The sequence below is a fragment of the Pogona vitticeps genome, chromosome 5 (assembly GCF_051106095.1).
Source record: "Pogona vitticeps strain Pit_001003342236 chromosome 5, PviZW2.1, whole genome shotgun sequence".
Classification (NCBI taxonomy): domain Eukaryota; kingdom Metazoa; phylum Chordata; class Lepidosauria; order Squamata; family Agamidae; genus Pogona; species Pogona vitticeps.
The window spans coordinates 158,817,323-158,838,417 of NC_135787.1; the positions used below are offsets into that span (position 1 = coordinate 158,817,323).

Consider the following 21,095-nt stretch of genomic DNA (forward strand, 5'->3'; position numbering starts at 1 on the left):
CCATCTTTTTCAAAAATGTAAAAAAAAAAAAAATTCCCCTGTGAGTGGCTTAAGAAAACAACATCGGTGTACACTTTTTTCTTGCTGACCCTTCCCCAATTTTTAAAATGAAAAATAAATAAATTGGAGGAGGTTTGAATTGTTCCCAACTATGCTTGTTTTAAACTGGTGGAGGTTTTGTACAGCTGCACACTGCCTGTTCAACACAGTTTTTAATAATTTCATTCTGAGAATAATTCAGTTTTGTGTTAAAATGTTATTCTCTGCTATAATAAATGTAAAAAGTGTTAGCAAGTTGCCTGAAGAAAGAGATTTTTTAAAACTTTAATGGTCTGTTATTTGATGTGAAAAGGAGGGTTTCACTTACACATGTGAATATTATATTTCAACTAATGTATAACTGATTTCATGCTGGCATGGCCTATCAGCTGTTGTCAGCAGTTAAGGAAAAAAATACGTGTGAGCAAATTAAAAGAAGTAAGATAGGTGGAGAAGGGGAGGTTAAACACATTATTCAATTCTTTCTTTTATATACCAGCTTTTGTCCCAACTATGGAGGAGTCAGGGATGCGGGGTGCTGCGGGCTAAACCGCAGAAGCCTTTGTGAGCTGCAGGGTCAGAAGACCAGCAGTCATAAGATTGAATCCATGGGACGGAGTGAGCTCCCGTCACTTTGTCCCAGCTCCTTGCCAACCTAGCAGTTTGAAAGCATGCAAATACAAGTAGATAAATAGGGACCACCTCGGTGGGAAGGTAAATAGCATTCCAGGTCTAAGTCGCGCTGGCCATGTGACCACGGAAAACTGTCTATGGACAAACGCTGGCTCTACGGCTTGGAAACGGGGATGAGCACCACCCCCTAGAGTCGGACACGACTAACTAAATGTCAAGGGGAACCTTTACCTTTTATGGAGGAGACATGGTTGTTACTGAATGTCATCTGAGATGGAAGCGATCCTAAAAGGTACCAGCATATTGGAGCACGAACCAGCACGGCTTCTGTGCATTGCCAGACAACAAGCTAACAAGTGTAGTATTCTTAGTCATACCAGGAGGAACACGCCTCCTGTTAAATAGGTGTCTCTTATGGGGCCTACAAAAATTCAGGATCCCCGTCAGGAATAAATAGATAAACAGCTCCACAGAAGAACAGATAGAAGACTCCTAACTCAGCCCATGGCAGTCCCTGTTTTGCCAACAAAGGGATCCAGGAAACACCCCTTCCCTTCCTCAAGCTCCTCCTCCTTCCCCAAGCTCTGTCTAACAGATTCTTAACACACACATACACATACTCCCAGTCAGGAACAAAGCAAGCATCAGCTATATTTGAGTAGATATTGCTCTCCCGCAGCAGCTTACGCTACCAAATGATAGACAGTTAAATACCTGCAATTATTACAGATGTCTAGTTGGAAGTGTGATGCAATGGATACAGACTAGGCCTCAGGAGTCCTGGGTTGAAATCCCCACTCAGCCATGGAAACTAACTGGGAGGTGAAACTGGTAAAACCAGTTCTTAAACATCTCACTTAGCTTGAAAGCCTTCACTAAGGTCAGGAAAAGTTGATGCACATAAAGCACACATAAGAATAGCTCTTCATGTGGAGATACAGAAGAGGGCACATGAGCTTTGGTTTTAGAACCTGATAGTACGTTAGTTCTCCTGTGACTGAACTCCTTGAGTGTCTGAACAATAAGATTCTCAAATTACACCTGTGTTCACTTCCCAATAGCCAAGCACAAAACAGTACAAGGTAATTTGCAACAAACAGGAGGGGAGAAAAGCTTGTGCTCTGAAAAATAGATCTCTTTCAGACTTAAGGACTTAAGGATGTTCTGCTTCTAATGACATGCTAAATGTGTTGGTGTTTTAGACCCTTGGTTATTACCGTCTACTGTGCATTTATGTTCTGGTCATGGTGGTGTGCTGTGATTGAATATAGAGTTGGGCAGTATCCCGTTTCTCTCCTTTAAGTCATTAATAAAAAACCTTTCTTTTTATTTTTGTTGTTGTTGTTGTTGTTGTTGTTGTTGTTGTTGTTGTTGTTGTTAAATAATAGCAACAAATAGAAATTAATTTTGCAGCTCATCGAAAACAGAATATATAAATATATAGCACTGAGGAAATAGGGGTCACAAAAATAAGAGAAGAAGGAAGACAACAGTGTGGCTTTGAGAAGAGAATAATTAAGAAACCTCTTATGACAAGTCCAGGGCTAGTGCAAAGTTGTTTTGTCACATGGCCATAACCATTGCTTGTGGAATAACGAGTGTGGTCTAGCTGTGCTTCTCTCAAATATCTGCCTGCATCTCAACACTAACTTTGCCTCATCTGGGACCTTTCTACTAATGTAACTTCAACAGCAAAACATTTCTGCTGGCATATCAAACAGTTGCAGTGGAATATTTTTCATGATTGCAATTTATGTCACTGCAAGATTGCCACAAAAACCTGTGGCTCACTTGGATAATGAAAATCGCCAATATGATTGCACCCTAATTCTGTAGAGCGAATGCTCTGTAGTTCAAGTGGGAGGAACACCAGAACTCTGTTTATTTAAACTGTTGATGGATCATAGCTTTCCTAATCTCTCAGTGTTGGCTAGGGCTGATGAGGTTTGTAATTGCTAGAGGGTATTTAGTCCTCACCCCTGCTGCAGCTGGCGCATGATTCCAAATAAGTGTGTCAGATTAGCCCGTTGCAAGTGGTACTCATGGCCTGTTTTCTTATGAAACCATAGAATTGTCTGTTGCTGTTGGAATTTTATTTACTGTTAAATAGTTGCCACCATTTATTAAACTGTTTTAGAGTTGGTTTTGCACCCTGAAATAAGTATGTGCTTAAATACAAGAGAGCATAGATGAGAAAGTCCTGCATTTTTTTCAGAATAGCAGTATTAGAAAGATTGCTACACTCTAAAGGGAGACTGTGTTGTGTGTTTTTTTGTAATGGCTTTTGTAAAGACATAAAATGTCAATGACTGGTTTTCTTACAATTTGAAACACCTCTGTTCAACACCCCCCCTTTGGGGTCTGGTTTAGTTTTTAATAAGAAATGGTCTTTCAGGCTGAAGTTCAGCGTGTGAATTAAAAAGACACCAAGAAAGTCAGTTTGCTTCTGTTCTACAGACTTGGTATCTAAAACTTGGGTTTACTTTGCATTCCTTCTACTCAATAATATGTACATACATTTATTCCTATATAAAATGATGCACAAAATCTCCCTTTCCATCCAGGGTATTTGGAGCAGCCATTTTCCTGACTTCCACACTAAACATGTTCATCCCTGCAGCTGCAAGAGTACATTATGGCTGTGTTATGTTTGTAAGAATTTTGCAAGGTCTTGTGGAGGTAGGTATGCAGTGTATTTATTTGTTTCATTATCTTATGTTCTATTGTCTAAAATCCTGTTGCTTTGTAATTCATACAGATGGCCAATGGTATAAGATTAAATTGGTTCTAAGTAGCAGTTAACAAGTCCTGGCAGTGATTCTTGAAAACATGCCAAGTCAGCAAGTATGTGTGTCCCCAATACTCCTAGCAGTAACTCATTAATTGCTGAATGGAAACCATTTGCCTCCCACATGTATAACAAAGCAACAAGATTTCAGTCATTAGATTATAGGCTAGTATTAAGGCTTTTTGTTGTTGTTGTTTAGTCATTTATGCATGTCTAACTCTTCGTGACCCCATGGGTCACGAATTTTTGTGTTGCTCATTTCTTTTTAATTACTGTACTTGAAAGATGAGTTTGGTCAGTCCTTTTTTACAATATATGTAACAACAACATATGAGAAGAGAAGACTCCCTGGAAAAGACCCTGATGTTGGGAAAGTGTGAAGGCAAGAGGAGAAGGGGACAACAGAGGATGAGATGGTTGGACAGTGTCACTGAAGCTACCAACATGACTTTGACCCAACTCCAGGAGGCAGTGGAATACAGGAGGGCCTGGCATGCTCTGGTCCATGGGGTCACGAAGAGTCGGACATGACTTAATGACTAAACAACAACAACAACGACAAAAATAAAAAGAAAGGTTTTTTATTAATGACTTAAAGGAGAGAAACGGGATACTGCCCAACTCTATATTCAATCACAGCACAAGCTTGTAGCGCTATGGGGCGGTATATAAATCCAATAAATAAATAAATAATATAAATAAATAAATAACAAAGTTACATCTATACTCATTGCTTCTCGGATTGAAACATCCATAGTCAGAAGCAAATTGTAGCATGAGTTCAAAGAGGGCTGAGGAAATATGCCAGCAATGCGAGGAATAGCAAAATTCAAAATGAACATTGCTTGTCCTCTGTAGACATGTTTTTATTTGGGGAAAAGGATCCTTACTCTTTCTGGGTCTTTCACTCCTTCTCAAAATTTGCTGCACTCCGGTTGCTTCATTCACTGGGATGAGACTTTGGATTTCTTCAGGGACTAGTGCGTGACATCCCAACAGATATCAGGACACTGGATCTAAATTGATAAATCAAGAAATATAGATGGAATGCACAGAAGCTTTTGAACATTAAGGGCCATGGATTCAGCACAATTGTAAATAACTCACCATGCCACTACTCCATTGAGTTCCACAATCCTCCCTTAGTGCAGTGTGAAGTTCCAGCTGATTCTGTGTGGGTTTCATTGGAAGAAAGTTCCTTTGTATTTTGGGGTGGTGAAAACATTTTAAATATGTTCTATACTTTGGTTCAATTGTCAATCTGTATGGAGGCTATAACCAAAAAAATCAAAATACGTAATAAGATTGAGCCTTGGAAGCACAGCTCTGAAGAAACTAGAAAAAGATCCTCATACGCAAGTATATGTAACTGGAAACCAAGGCCAAATAATCAGGTATTAATTGTCCAGCTTTCCCATCAACATAGAGTAATCAGGTATTTCTGATTGTTTGTAAAAGGAAAAATTAAAATACAGCCTTATTTATTTATTTAAAATATTTTTAATGCCTAAGGGAGTCAATTTTCTACTTCTAGGATTCTCTTCCACAATTATACTGTAAGTATATCCTTGTCTATAGTCACAGGTTGTATAGTCCTCAGCACCAGCACTTCAGAGTGAGCAACTAATTTATTTTATTTATTTAAAATATTTTTACCTTGTCTTTGTTCCTAAAAAAGGACTCAAGGCAGCCTACATCATTAAAAGATGATTATTTAAAGCTAAAAACAGTAAGTATAAAAATACTAAAAAGAACCAAACAAATATCGCACTAAAAGATGGTAAAGCAACACCAAAAACATATTGAAAACAGTAAAGCAGAGCTATCTATTAAAAAAACCCACCCAGGCACCCAGTCATTCAGGGAAAGGTTGCCTGAAGAAAAAGGTCTTTATCTGCTTGCAGAAGGACAGCAAGGCAGGGCTGGCAAGGCCTCCTGTGGGAGGGAGTTCCAAAGTCTGGGAGCTTTATAAATACAGTACCATGGACTGCTAGAAAGATAATTTAGTTCTATGGCAAATGAAGCCTAAACTCTCACTAGATGCTAAAATGACAAAGCTCAGGCTATTGTATTTTGGATATATCACGAGAAGACAAAACTCACTGGAAAAGGCAATAATGGTGGGCACAGCTGAAGGCAGCAGAAAAAGAGAAATACGTAATACAAATATTTGATAAAGAAAGCCACAACTTTTAGTTTGCAAGAGCTAAGCAGAGCTGATAATGAGAAGACCTTTTGGAGACCATTAATTCATAGGGTCACCGTACATCAGAAAGTGACTTTATAACACTTGCCGGCAACAAAAGAGCTGTGCTCTAAAAGGTTCTTTATACAGTAAGTTTATAAATTAGTTAAAATAATAAAAAAATATTTTAGACAAAAGTGGGTGTGCTATAGAAACGTCATGCTTTACATAAAATGTTTCCCAGGGAGTGACCTACCCAGCATGCCATGGAATGTGGAGTAAATGGGCCCCTCCACTGGAAAGAAGCAGGCTAGCAACTACATCTTTCTGTGGTAAGTTGGCTGATATTGAGAAATTTTAGAGAATATGTTGTTGGCATCATGGGTTTAAAGACACAAAGTAAATAACACAAATAGTAGATCTCCGATGCTTTGCTGTTTAAGAATATCTGACAGATAACTGAAGTAGGATCTAATTCCTGGAGGATCTCTTTTTAATCTCAAAGATATATACTGTATGCTGGGTTGGTTTATTTCAAATGGAATCTGGGCTAAAATTCCTGTGCGTCATACTGCATTTCAACAGGAGAAATTCTGACTTTCCTTCCCCTTTCATTGACAGTTCTGACAGGGAGAAAAGAGGAGTCTCGCAGGGCAGAATCCTATTATTTCACACCACTCTCACACAACACAAACAATTTGACATAGATACTGCTCCCATACTTGAGGCATCCAGAACCTTACTGTGCACGTGGAGGTTGCATTTTCTCAGTGGCCATCATGGGATGCACAAAACTGCCATTGGCTGGTCTCATGTTCCTGCATCATCAGGCTTTTCACCCTACAATAGGATCTCAGGCTTGAGGTGTATCCTATCAAGCTTCTACTGAGCAGAAAGTCCCACCAGTGTAGCAAGATGGAATCACACTGCTTACACAAGTACTTCCCCATAGATACGGTATCACTGCTGTGTCAATAGCAACACTTGCACAGTACTGTGTTACTCTGCTAGTGAATCAGACATCTGTGTGTTTTTGTCTCTACTGTATCTCAGATACTGTTTTCCCCTCTCTCTGTTGTCCTCATGTTGCCATCACACTAATTCATGTTCCTTCTGAGTTTGAGCCACCTATTTTTACAGCTTTCCCCTCTTTGATTACGCATTTGAATTTGTTTATATACAGAATATTAGATTGGGAAGGCAGATAGCAAGCTTAAATTTTTCTTTCTTTCATTAATTAGCTCACTTTATTAAACCTTCATTAATGCTTGAAAGAGTGTTTGGGAAATAGCTTTTAGGTCATGGTGCACACATAAAACATGGGCAATACCAAATTAAACTGATTTCCTAATGAATTATTCTAAGGGCAGCTCAGAGTGAGATGTTCTCAGCATGGCCAACAGTGGTTCATACATAGGTTAACTGTTCATTAACAAAGTATGAACTAATGTCAAATGAGGAAAAGAAGAACACCTGCGTCTGTACACCCCTCAGAATAATTCATTAGTAGCATGGGTTACTGCCAAAGTGGAATTTCACGGCTTGTCTGTTTGAGTCTTCTGTTAAACTCAAATACTACTTATTTTGCTACACTCTATTACCACTTGCCCAATAAGTAAATAGACAGGTTTTAGTTTTAGTTTTCTTACATTTTATGATTCTGTAGTGCAAATGCTTTCAAACTGGACTTCTATTTCTTTAAGAACTCTAAGCATGGGATTTCTTAAGTACAAATCCTCCCCATCAGGGAAATATGGAACCTGCTGAATAGTGCTGCACCCTAGAATTCTTAAAGTGGTAGAAATTCTATATCTTCAAGAACATGAACATCCATTCTTTATTTGCCCCTGTGGGTGAAAGGTGTAACCAGAGATGATCTAAGGCAGTGGTTCTTAACCTTTGTTAGGTGTTTTTGAACTGCAACTCCCAGAAACCCCAGCCAGCAGAGCTGATGGTGAAGGCTTCTGGGAGTTGCAGTCCAAAAAGATCTGAGAAACAAAGGTTAAGAACCAGTGATCTAAGGCAATTCACGAGTGCAATTAATGTGAAGATTTATTTATATCACTGCAGATAAAAAAGGAATAAGATCCATGAAATGAAGGCACAATGTAAAATAAATAAAATGAATTTCTAACAAAATACAATGCAATGATGAAACGAGAAATGTAAAGCAGAACAATTTGGATTAAATTCAGATTAAGTTATAGTTATGCAAATTAGCCTCAGTTCCCCCTTTATGAAACACTATACTTGCCCTTAATCTTCCATGAGCATTCTAGTTAAAACTCACTGTGTTCCCAGCTGTGTAGCAGTCTTTGGCCTAAAGACTGAGAATGAAAAACATTAAACTACCTATTCCAGGGAACGGGTTCCTGAAGACTCAGGGGAATTGATCCAGAGAATCCACATGGAAAAATCAGAAGAAGAAGAAAAAATGTAAAATACTGTATAGTGAAATGAGTGGGGTGTGACAGTCCAATTCACATATCCGCACATATCCAATGCATCTTAGACCCTAAAAGCAGGACCTGATTAATACCTGTAATACTGAAATCTAATCTGGATTTAGTGATGGCAGCTTTCTGAGAGAGATATTTTGTTTTACATTTAACTGACAATACAGAAGAAACTTCAGATGTATCTGATATTATATAAAGTTTTCCAATGGAGAATGAGAACTTAGTCATGGAACATCCAAAGCACCTTTATTGACTGTGCAGGAAAAATAATCAGCAGGTATAGCTGGGGCCAGAAATATGTACATACTGAGTTAGAGGGATGTGCATTGAAGTTCCTACCTACCAACTGAAGAGCATTGCTATTTTCAAATATCCAGAAGTCTCCTATACTGTATGCTAGAGTGGGGAATCAGCTCTCCAGATATTTTGGACAATGATATCCATAATACCCTACCACTGGCTGTTTTAACTGGGACTTCTGGATGTTGAACCCCATCAGGAAAGCCAAATGTTATCTTTCCCTCCTTTACACATTATGTTGACTTCAAGCAGAGACTGTACAGTAGTAGGATTCTGAGAAAGGCTTTACACAGTCCCTCTTTGTCATTGCAGATGCATGCAAGTTTTGAGACTTGATTCCTATAATATTCTCTGCTCTCTGTTTGTTTGTTCTTGAAGCTGTATTTACTTGTATTAGTCAGTTTCTACTGGCCCAAATCCTCTTGCATAAATTACACTGTTAGCTCCAGATACATCCTGTCTTGGCCCAGTTTTCAGAGGCACAGGATTTCAAAGAGCTCAAGAGGAACAGAATAATACAACTTGATTAAAGAGCGATCAGTAAAAATTTAAGGATTTTATCATTTGAGTACAGTGTAATTAACCCCAAAAATGCAAATTTGTATCTCCCATTCTTACAAAAGATCAGACCAAGTAACATTCAAGAAGTAATAAGACAGTTTGATGTCTCAAGAGGTTATATTCTAGCTGAAATTTTATTAAATTGCTGAAATAAAGGGATTAGTCAAAAATTGTATAATATTGCATAAAATAGTTTAATCTCTAGGGATCCAACAAAACGAGGAAAAAGAATTTGTGATGAAGAGTAAAAGATTTTCAAAAGTAGATCCACATAGAGGCAGTTCAGCATGCATTATGAAAGAATTTATGTAAGATTATGTAGAGATGATACTATACTATTAAAATGTAAAAATGAAAGCATGCTATCAAATGCTTGCAAGTAATATTGGTGCTGTAGAAATAGAAGTGGCATATTTGCCCATATTCAGTGATATAGTACTCAAGTAAAACAATATTGGACCATGATTGCATCTATCATCAAGAAAATGTACTACTGAATCCATCCACTGTATGGTTATGCAGTATTTCCAACCAGATATCCAGAATTTACAGAACAATTGTATCCTCTGTAGTCCACATATGCCCCAACAATCACTGGTTTGCAGTTATATAAACAGTAGAGGTTGCTGGTTTCCCTCTTGCAAAAATAACAGGGAGATAATGGGGAAGGAAGATCCCAGACCTACCTTTTTCAAACTATGCTCACTACTGACAGGATATTAGCTATTTTTTAAAAACTATACAGTACTTCCCACAATCCACAGCCGGCATGGCCACTGTGGATTTTGGAAACTTTAGTCCAAATACATAGCATTTCGATGTTCTGCTTAAAAGTGCATCTTCAGCAACATGAGTACATATGTTACCTGTAGGTCCGCCTGTCATGAACTTAGATATTCTACAAGCATATTTCTACAATGTTTTGCACTTTCTTTTTGTGAAAGGTAGATGGTGCCATTTTTCAGGTGGCACTCCCTGCTACTGTAAGCTAATGAAATTGACAAATGACATTTTATGTGATGGAATACTGTTCTTGACCCATATAATATGCTTTTATTCCACAGGCTCCTATGCTGGAGCAGTGGTCGCCATGCCACTAGCTGGTATTTTGGTACAGTACATAGGATGGTCCTCTGTCTTTTATATATATGGTGAGCATATAGTTAATATATTTAAATTTGTGCTCTTAAGATATCTTAAACTATTTTATAGATAATAATGCTCTTTTGGGGAGGAGTAATTTTCGGGAAATGTACCAATATTCCTACAGGGTAAACTTTTAAATATTGTTGAAATAATATTATGAAATAATTTGAAATAGTGTATTCAGCAGAAAATGTATAAGAAGTGCTTTTTGGTTATTGTCCTGTTTTTCTTTCTTCCTCTTCAGGAATGTTTGGTATTATCTGGTACATGTTCTGGCTGTTGCACGCCTATGAGAGCCCAGCAATCCACCCAACAATAACCTCAGAGGAACGAACTTATATAGAAACAAGTATAGGAGGGGCCAATTTAGTCAGTGCCAGTGTAAGTTAAATTCTTACAAGATTTTAATTTAATGGTTATTTTCCCTCAGAAACTATTCCGTCATCCAAAACCATGGCAAAGACCTTTAAAAAGGAGTATTTTGTGGCTGCAGATAGAGTTCTGTACATTTTTCACCAGATTGTTGCTTATCTCAATTCTCTATGCAGTTGCTAATGTGTGATTAAGCCCTCATTCCTGGAGTCTTTCGTGATACCAGTGATGTCAGTGTAAAGGTAAAGGTTCCCCTTGACAATTTTTGTCCAGTCGTGTTCGACTCCAGGGGGCGGTGATCATCCCCGTTTCCAAGCCATAGAGCCAGCGTTTTGTCCGAAGACAATCTTCCGTGGTCACATGGCCAGTGCGACTTAGACACGGAACGCTGTTACCTTCCCACCGAGGTGGTCCCTATTTATCTATTTGCATTTGCATGCTTTTGAACCGCTAGGTTGGCGGGAGCTGGGACAAGCGACGGGCGCTCACTCCGTCACATGGATTCGATCTTACGACTGCTTGGTCTTCTGACCCTGCAGCACAGGTTTCTGCGGTTTAGCCCGCAGCGCCACCACGTCCCACCAATGTCAGTGTAACGTCCCTATAATACTGATGTGATGGTATATTTTGTGCTGACAGATTTTGAATGATGCCTGATTTAGAAGAAGCAATAGAAAAAGCATCTTCCTCCCCTGCCTCATACAAATGTGTATGCTACCCCCCCAAAAAAAGTTTAGGATTAAACTCTCTCTCTATGTGTGTGTATGCGTGTGGGGGGGGAGGGAGGGAGGTAGAAAGAACGGTGTTTACTGTTGTCTGTTTTTGTTTTGGATTGTCTCCTGCCTGTAAACTGTGAAGACACAAGGATTATTTTACTCACTCCTGCTTTAAAAAAACCCATATAAACTGTGCATAGTACAGTAGTTCTTAATGCAAATGTTTCCAGAGGAGTAAGGCTGCAAAATTCCAGCTAGAACAGACCCATCTGATTGAGATATATTTTGACTTGCCAATCCCCAATTGGATTCAGCCAGAAATTTGGTACTGGGGAGTCAGCCTCACTGCTGAGTATAAATATGCATAGGACTGTGCTATCAAACCAATACTATCTGGCCACATTTGTGATTCCTGAAATCTCTCCCATTTCTCAGCTATTCTAAGGCTTTCCCATTCTCTATTCTAGAGATTTAGTACGCCGTGGAAGCAGTTCTTCACATCAATGCCAGTTTATGCAATCATTGTGGCAAACTTCTGCAGAAGCTGGACTTTCTACTTACTGCTTATAAGTCAGCCTGCCTACTTTGAAGAGGTCTTTGGATTTGCGATAAGTAAGGTAGATCCACAGGCTCCTTTTTTAATGGTCTCATGGTGAAGTGCTCATTGTTCATGCTTTTCTTGAACCCAGACAGACTGAGAATCCTCAGAAACAGGCATCTGATTCTTCCATTAGGATCATTCAATTTTATTCTAAGATCCTTTATGTCTGCTACTTCACATATAAGTGGTTAACACAAACCAAAGGCTTCTGATTGGAGGCAAGGATATAAGGCTGCATAAATGATGTTCTCATTTTTCCAGCCAATTACTCTTCCTTATATTCATATCATAGGGCCAACAATTCAGTAGACAAAATGTTCTTGTGTAGCTATGCAAGTAGTGTAATCTTCAGAAGCATTGTCTCAAATTAAGGAAACAGTGTAGATATTATCAGTTGCATATTGAGTCACACAGTACCACAATGGAACCAATTACCTCTGGAGGTGGTGAACACTCCAACACTAGAGACATTCAAGAAAAAATTAGACAGCTGTATGTAAAATCTGTTTTGACTTTGATTTCTGCATTGAGCAGGGCGTTGGACTTTATAGCCTTCTAGGCTCCTTTCAACTCAATTATTCTGTGATTCTATGTCGACAGTGAATTCTTGACTTAAATCAATTTGTTATTTATACAGATTTAAAAATCTTTGCTCCTTGTTTGATATTTTAAAGAAATATTAAAAATGCAGGTTTAATTCCTTTTGCCTAAGCCAATTTATTTATTTATTAAATTTATACCCTGCCCATGTGGTGCTGGAGGAGGCTCTTGAGAGTTCCCTGGACTGCAAGGAGAACAAACCTATGAATTCTGAAGGAAATCCACCCTGAGTGTTCACTTGATGGACAGATCCTGAAGCAGAGGCTCCAATACTTTGGCCATCTCATGAGAAGAGAAGACTCCCTGGAAAAGACTCTGATGTTGGGAAAGTGTGAAGGCAAGAGAAGAAGGGGACGACAGTGGATGAGATGGTTGGACAGTGTCATTGAAGCGAGCAACACGAATTTGACCCAACTCCAGGAAGCAGTGGAAGACAGGAAGGCCTGGTGTGCTCTGGTCTATGGGGTCACGAAGAGTCGGACACAACTAAACAACTAAACAACTAAAAAACAAGCCGATTTTACCTATTTTTTTGTATAATTTGTACCCAGCTATCTATAACAATCTGCCCAAGTTCAATGAGAAAATCAGAGCCACAGCATCTGTAGCCCAGTGATTCCCAATCATTTTCATCAGTAACCCAGCTGTAGGCCTCTATGTTACACTGTTCATCATTCAGGAAGCCCCTCCTTCCCTGGTCTCAGGAGTGATCTCTGAAAGGGCAAGAGGGTGGCCAAGTCCTGTTGCATGAAGAGAATACCTTTCAAAGTTCTCTCGTTCCAAATACCACGCATATCTGTTATTTCCATTGGACAACTCATGGTAGCTTACATAGGGCAAAACTCACAAACTCACACATATTCCATTTCAGCATTGTGTGCTCCTAAACTGTTCAGTGAGTTAAGTATGGGAAATATACAGGGGGGAGGCAGTATCCTTACAGATACAAAATATTAAGAGACATAAAATATTCTTCCACAGTACTCTGTATATTTACTTTCAGGTTGGCCTTTTGTCTGCAGTTCCACATATGGTCATGACTATCATTGTGCCCATTGGAGGCCAGCTGGCTGACTTTTTACGAAGCAGAAGAATTTTAACAACTACTGCAGTAAGAAAAATCATGAACTGTGGAGGTATAGTTAGATTTTCGGGGTAAAATACATGACTTTTGCATTACTAAATAATACTGGAATCTCTTTTCCTGACAGTGAAATGTAATTGAGAAAACTGAAAACAGTGTGATACTGTAGAAATGTTATGTTGAAACCCCTAAATATTTGCAGAACATATGTTGAACATGGGTTTTTAATGTGGAAGAGTCCACATTTGATTTATAGCATCTCGAGGCAGGAATTCCTTTGGAAACAAGATTCCTATTGGAAACCATGGAGAGATGGCGCCCTTCGGTATAGGCAGAACTGAGCTGTATATCCAACTTGTCAGGAACTGTCACAAATTATATACTATGCAGAATCCAATAATCACATGAATCACAACCGTAACATTATGGTATCTGGAGTTCAAGTGTTTAAATTAGACTGAAATTCTATGCTCTCTGAGTGGCACAACACAGAGTATTATTATTTTATTATATTGTTTTTACTTTATCTATTATTGTTAGCCGCCCAGAGTAGACTTCGGTCTAGATGGGTGGGGTATAAATGTAATGAATGAATGAATGAATGAATGAATGAATGAATGAATGAATGAATGAATGAATGAATGAATGAATGAATGAATGTGGAGATTTATTAACTTGAGGCAATTTCCCTCCAAAAGTTATGCCTTTTTACATAGCAGTGAAATAGGATTTCAGCCACAGGGTCACATCAGAGCAATAACTTCTTACAGCTCAAAAGATTGGTTCAGTCTTTCCTTCATATTATCCTGGAGAACATAAATGAAAACCATTGCATGTTATTTCATACTTCCTTGTCAACAGAACTAGTGCTATAGCAGGGCTTATTGTGATAAGATGCTAGCTAAATTTCAACATGTTTAGGTCATTAGTTTATTATCACCATCATCTTGGAACTGCAGAGATGGAAGGGACCCCATGAACCATTGAATCTAGCCCTTGTCAAGGACGCACAGTGGGGAATTAAACTCCCATTCTTTGCTCCACAGCCAGACACCTAAACCACTGATTTATCAACAAGCTTTAAGTGTGTTCTGTATTGAAGACATTTAATTTTTACATCTATTTATGTTTTGTTTTTAATAAATTCTCCCTCCCTCCCTCCCTCCCTCCCTCTCTCTCTCTCTCTCCTCCCTTGCCATCATGCACATGAAAAATATAAAGCATAAACTGCTCTTAAATGGGACAAGGGAACCCCATCTAATCCACAACCCACTCAAGTATCAAGTATAGCCCTCAAACTTTGAGTTAGGAAAAATAAAACTGAAAATGATACCAGGCATTTAGAACTCATAAATGTCAAGGTAAACACTAATGTTTAAAAGGAACTAAAATACACTGCTTAGTATCACTTGAATCATGTTATTTCAAATAATGCACTTTGTTTCATTTCCAGGCTTTGGGATGGAAGCAACTTTACTTTTGGTGGTTGGCTATTCTCACACAAGAGGAGTGGCTATCTCTTTCTTGGTTTTAGCAGTAGGCTTCAGTGGATTTGCTATTTCAGGTAACACTTCAAAATATTAATTTTTCTAAAAAAGATTGGAGAAACAGTTTCAAAAATCAGCAGACTCACCATTGAAGTTAACTCTATTTATTTACATGTATACCTCATAGAAAGTGCCACAGGCATGGGGGTAAACATGCAGTATGGCTATTACATATTTACGACGACCTCAGGCAGTATCAAACAATGACCAAAATCCTGTTACTTAGGATAGTAAATGTCACTAGAGGACGCTCACTAAATCAGTTGGGATTTGGTGACTCACCTCCTCTGTAGTTCCATTGCTTCAAATGAGCCTACTCTACTTATGACTTCCTTTAGCACAGTAAGTCACAGAGTAAGCCCATTTGAGGAAATTTATGGAGGAAGCGGCTCATGACATCCGCACTGATTCAAGGGGCCTACTCTGTTACTATAAAGTCTCTGTTACTATAAAGTCCTGTTACTACACTGGGTAATAGGACTTTGGTCAATGTCACTTCAATCCTAGATAAGACGAGGTATTTTAAAGGGTATTTGCTGGTGTATTCATTTCAATTAGAAAAAAGATGTAGATTGATTTCCAATGTGCATACATGGACAGGCTGGGATTCCTTTATAAAATAATGTTTTCTCCTTGGCCAACTGAGCCATTCATGTGGCCTCACTTTCTATACAAAAAATGTTGGGCCAAGGGTTCACACAAATCTGTACTGAGAGCAGCCATGAAGTTTGTAAATATGCCCTAATTTACCTAATAGCACCTGTGATTGTGTCCAAATCAGAAGTCTATAGTTCTGCCTTATTTTGACTCCATCGTTGTGATGGATTTAAAAATTTACCTTGCTTAAATAGTAGGGAGGTAAAAGTCACACGGGCAATGCCTTTATTGGATTACTCAAATATCAGAAAAGGGCAACCGTTCAAGTCCAGCAGGATCCTTCATCAGGCTGGTCATTGCCCTCTACTGCCCATCCTAAGAAAAGATCCTCTGGGGCTCGGAGACTTTCTTATTTCTAATATTTTAATGGTCTATCAACAGTATTCATCAGCCTTGTTTCCAGATTTTTATTAAATACTTTGCTGCACTTAGGTGAAGCCAGGGGAGCAAGGAGGAAAGGAACAGAGAGGAACTTGCCAGATCCAGAGGCTGAGAGAGTTTCTCTTTAAGTGCTGATCGTAGGGGAAAATTTCACCAAATGGAACCAGTACAGAATTAGGTCGAGAAAATTAATATTTTCTGTCCTGTAGTTAAGGGTACAGGAGCCTTCTGAGGTCTGAGAAGACTGAACAGGAGTACCAGTCATAAGTTCATATTTGTCTGTCTGTCTGTCTGTTTGTTTGTTCCATCTGCTTGAATAATTTCCACTGGAGGCACACAGAACTGTAGCCCAAAAACACAAATGCAAACACCTCTAATTTCTGTTGTAATTGTTGTAGCCCTGCAGGATGCACACAGTTAACCAGCATTGTGTATTACAGGATTTAATGTCAACCATTTAGATATTGCACCCCGGTACGCCAGCATCCTCATGGGCATCTCCAATGGAGTTGGGACACTGTCCGGAATGGTGTGCCCCCTCATTGTTGGTGCAATGACTAAACATAAGGTAAAGCATTCAGCCAGATTTTTATTTGAATACAGTCAAATGCATTCCAGACAAATATTGTTTTAAGCAGCCATTAGCCTTGCTAACTTCCAGTCCATTCCTAGTAACTTTGAGAAACTATTGTAGTGTCACAGTCTGTCTTTATTGAAGCAGATACAGTTTGATATCAGCGAGGAAAGGCATGTCTGATATTGCTCTAAAAAGGTGTTCCCAGCCTTGGGTTTCCAGATGTTCTTGGACTTCAGCTCCCAGAAACCTTGACCAGTACAGCTACTGGTGAAGGCTTCTGGGATTTTTTGTCCAAGAAAATCTGGGGACCCCAGGTTGGGAAGCGCTGCTCTAAAAGATAGAACAAGGGAAATGAACTTCTCTGATTTTCACTCATGTATTCTACTAGGAAATAATCCAAGAAAATTCTGTGAACTTTTCTATGCAAATATTTGTGATAAGAGGCCAAGATGGGGAGATTCCAAGAAACAGAGGATCAAGCTGGTTGTCAGCACAGCATATTTGTAGCCCCACCTGTAACCCAACAGTTGCACTAGGGTGATACCTACTCCACCTGGGATCATGGCACCCTGACATTGTCACTGGGATCTGCTTGGGTCTCCAGTTGGAATGCCAAATTTGTTTCTTGAACCATGTTGTATGCCCCAAAATGCATTGCCTGACATGTGGCAGAAAAATTAAAAAACACCTTAAAATTATCATTTCCTGTCAGGAAGTGAAGCCAATGGTAGTCTGGAGGTAGAATTAGCTCTCAGATCCACTTCCACAGTATAGCAATGCGTATTGTTGTGATAATTGTTTTGTATGCATTGCTGTAAACGGCACAGACAATACATTGTAAATTGTGGCAGTATATCGTTTGAAATAATAGATAAATAAATAATTCAGAATAGACTTGCTAGAAAGTGAGTATCTGCTAGGTATTTTGGTGCTCACTGGAAGAAGAATGTTATTTGAAAAAATCAGAGAGCAGCTTGCTTCTCAAGGTTCTGTGTTAAATTTGGGCCTTTATCTTTGTCTGTGTATGTCTTCTGTTCTCCTTTTTAGACTCGTGAAGAGTGGCAAAATGTCTTCCTAATAGCTGCTCTAGTTCACTATAGTGGAGTGATATTTTATGCAATTTTTGCTTCTGGTGAGAAGCAGAAATGGGCTGATCCTGAAAGCTTGAATGATGAGAAATGTGGAATCATTGACCAAGATGAACTGGCTGAAGAGACTGAAATGAACAATGACAGTTTTGTTTGCCCGAAGAAAACGTACGGTGCTACCATTCAAAATGATGAAGTACAACGAAAAGGATTGCAAAAGCAAAAGGGAGTGACCAAAGATGTAGAAGAACAGACTTCCTACCAGTATGAAAATGGAAAGTTTCAAGATTCATCATGAATTCAACCATGTATGATTTGTGTTAATGTTTCCATCCCTGTGCAAACTCAAACGACATCTATATTTACTTAGTTGTCATTTTAGTGGAGGGTCATGCCAAATGGCTACAAGTCATTTTCAACTTGTATTACAACACATGGGTTAATTAGGAACAAAACTTGGATGTGTAGTTTCCCTTTGTTCAGCCATGGATTCAATCTCCTCTATAAGAAGACCTCAGTCCTTCATATCATACAGATCCTTGCTAGCATTATTAATGAGGTTCTGTACTATGTCACTCGTTACCAATGTAAGCATGGTTTCAGATCCAACACTTACTTCCCAACAAATATTTCTGCTGTGTTCATCCCCACAGTGTCATGAAACAGAGAATGTATTGTAGTGGAGAGATGATGCAGTGTTTAACCAAAGATGACATTGGTGACAATGGATGTTATTCACTAGATACACCGTTGATAAGTCCACTGGTTAATTTTTTTCCAAAGGTCTACTGGTGTTGGGCTATTATTTGAAGAGGGATAACTTCAGCCATTTCTCAACTTAGTAGCACGTAGAGAGAATACATGCTTTAAAAATGTTGTACATATGCAATGATCGTAGTTATGTCTTTAATCCCACAACTTTGGCGTTGTAGCTTTGTTTGGTAAAATATTTAAACCCCACCTTTCTGTTAAAAATTTCCTCAAGATGGCTAACAATACAAAATCAAAATAGAATAAGATTAGGTAAAGTTAAAGGTTCCCCTTGACATTTTTTAGTCCAGTTGTGTCCGACTCTAGAGGGCGACGCTCATCCTGCTTTTCAAGCAATAGAGCCAGCGCCTGTCCGAAGACAGTTTCCGTTGTCACATGGCCAGTGTGACTAGGGAACGCCGTTTTACCTTCCCACCGAGATGGTACCTATTTATCTACTCGCATTTACATGCTTTCGAACTGCTAGGTTGGCAAGGAGCTGGGACAAAGTGACGGGAGCTCACTCCATTGCATGGATTCGATCTTATGACTGCTGGTCTTCTGACCCTACAGCACAGGCTTCTGTGGTTTAGCCCAGAGCACCACCACATCCCTTAATCAGAATAAGATTAAAGCACTGCAAAAGAGAGAGAGAGAGAGAGAGAGAGAGAGAGAACAATAGTTAACGTCTTTGTCAGCAGTTTCCCTAAGCAATATTGAGGGCAACTTCTTCTTAGTTTTTACTGTGTGCAGAGCCAAAGTCATGGAAGTAGCTATAACTGTTTGGTGACATGCTAGTTGTGTGACAGGTTGCATGACCAGGCATGTGGCTGACATCTGGCCAAATAGCCATTGTCATTTGTGACTGTAACACCATGCATGAAAAAAAATCCAAGAAGATACTGTCCTCAATCTTTATTCATTCTCAAAACCCCTTGAAAAAAGTTTGGGTGAGTGGGGGGTTCACCAGCTACTGAAAGGAAAATAATTAAAGGTCTTGCTTGACAACGTCTTCCTTAGGGCCATGCCTAAAGAGACCCTTTTATATCACTGCTCACCATATTTCAGGTGGTGAGTAAATAAAGAATAGGGCCTCTTCCATTGACCAGAGTCCTTAGGTAGGTTCACAAGTATAGAGCAGGTCCTTATATGATATGAGATTATTTGGTTTGGGGACAGCTAGAGTTTAGTTTCTGGAGAGTGGAAGGAAAATAGGCCATTTGAGGCACAGTGGTGTTCTTTCTTTCTGAATTCTGTTTTTTTACACTTTCTTGTAAACTGAAGGTCCAGCCTAATAAAGATTAGAACTGTGAAAACACTATCTGAATTATCCCTCTGTATAAGAGAACAGCTAAGATCTGGTTCAGCGTTCACATGCTTTCAAAAGGTTTGTGTACTGTAATTGATGTTCTCATAGCATGGATCCTATAGATGTCATGAGAAGAAAGAGAAGTTATTTTAAAAGCAATTTTATTTCCTATTAAAGCTCTTACAATAATTTATTTGCACCCAACAATATGTTCAATAGTATAAAAGTCTATTTAGACCTTTCCCTGCAGTCTAAGATAGCTATATGGCAAACATGCTGTATCAATGCTAAATTGCTAATGCGAGCACACAGTGTTCTCCAACTGAGAAATTTCAATAAACAATAGGTTTGTTTTCACATTATCAATGTCTTAGTAAAATTCAGGTAAAACTATTTTGCTCGATTGTAATTTTTATTGCATCAGTTGTTTCATCGTGACAGAGGAAGACAGCTGATCTGCATAATTACTTTAAGGACTTTATCCCAGCAAGAGGCAACAGGAATGATGGAAATTAGAGCAAGCTACATTGTTGGTTGTTGGTCCAGTTTTGTGGGGATAAAGAAGTGAAAGATGGCACAGCATTTTGTGCATTAATAACCTTTTTTTGGGGGGGGCATGGCCCTGGAACCTGAGGTCTTCTCAGATTTCAGGACCCCTTGTCATGCAAGGATATAACACAAAGAGATATCTTTCAGAAATTTTTCACATTTTTCAGTCTGTGGCTCCCATATGGTTCCCATTGAGAATGGCTGGACTAAGAGATCTGATTTTCAAAAAATTTAAATGCAGTATTCCTAACACATAACGAATATTTTAACTAATATTTCTGCCTTCTTGAAAACACTTAGAAGAATGTCAGAACAGTAACTATTGTTCAGCTGATAGCAAGGGCTAAGCCCTTATTAAATTGGTCTTGAAGTTGGCTGTGGAAATCTACTCTGTTTTCATTAACTAGAACATTTCTGTCTCTTCGTCCTTGAAGTGTTTATATTATTCAGCATATGGTGTGTTTTGATGTTTTCCTTATCTGCTGGATTACGAGAAGTTTGAAGTACCCTTAATAGAAACATCCTTATAATTATTTACTTTTTCCACACATGCATATTTTTGGAACAACAGACTTGATCTTTCATCACCCATAAAAATTTGTAATGAAGCTGCTTTGATTCTGAAATAGCTAAATGTTGGCTACTCTAATTGGTCTAATTAGAGTTCGTTTATTTATATATTATCCTTTATCCCAGTGGATTGAGATTGTTTCAATGTCTTTTTCACTAGTGCCCTGAGAAACATAGATGTTT

The 21,095-nt window shown here is 38.8% G+C and overlaps 1 protein-coding gene across 1 annotated transcript in view; it reads left to right on the forward strand.

Annotated features, from left to right (window-relative positions):
* SLC17A8 (solute carrier family 17 member 8) overlaps positions 1-19,356 on the forward strand; it is a 31,406-nt gene extending 12,050 nt beyond the window's left edge. Inside the window, exons 4-12 of the mRNA XM_020803340.3 lie at positions 3,237-3,351; positions 5,890-5,977; positions 10,030-10,116; positions 10,356-10,492; positions 11,667-11,816; positions 13,404-13,536; positions 14,938-15,048; positions 16,510-16,637; positions 17,694-19,356. Coding sequence (XP_020658999.2) covers positions 3,237-3,351; positions 5,890-5,977; positions 10,030-10,116; positions 10,356-10,492; positions 11,667-11,816; positions 13,404-13,536; positions 14,938-15,048; positions 16,510-16,637; positions 17,694-18,032 — 1,288 coding nt within the window. The 3' untranslated portion in view covers positions 18,033-19,356. The remainder of the gene's footprint in view (positions 1-3,236; positions 3,352-5,889; positions 5,978-10,029; positions 10,117-10,355; positions 10,493-11,666; positions 11,817-13,403; positions 13,537-14,937; positions 15,049-16,509; positions 16,638-17,693) is intronic.
* Positions 19,357-21,095: the final 1,739 nt, after the last annotated feature.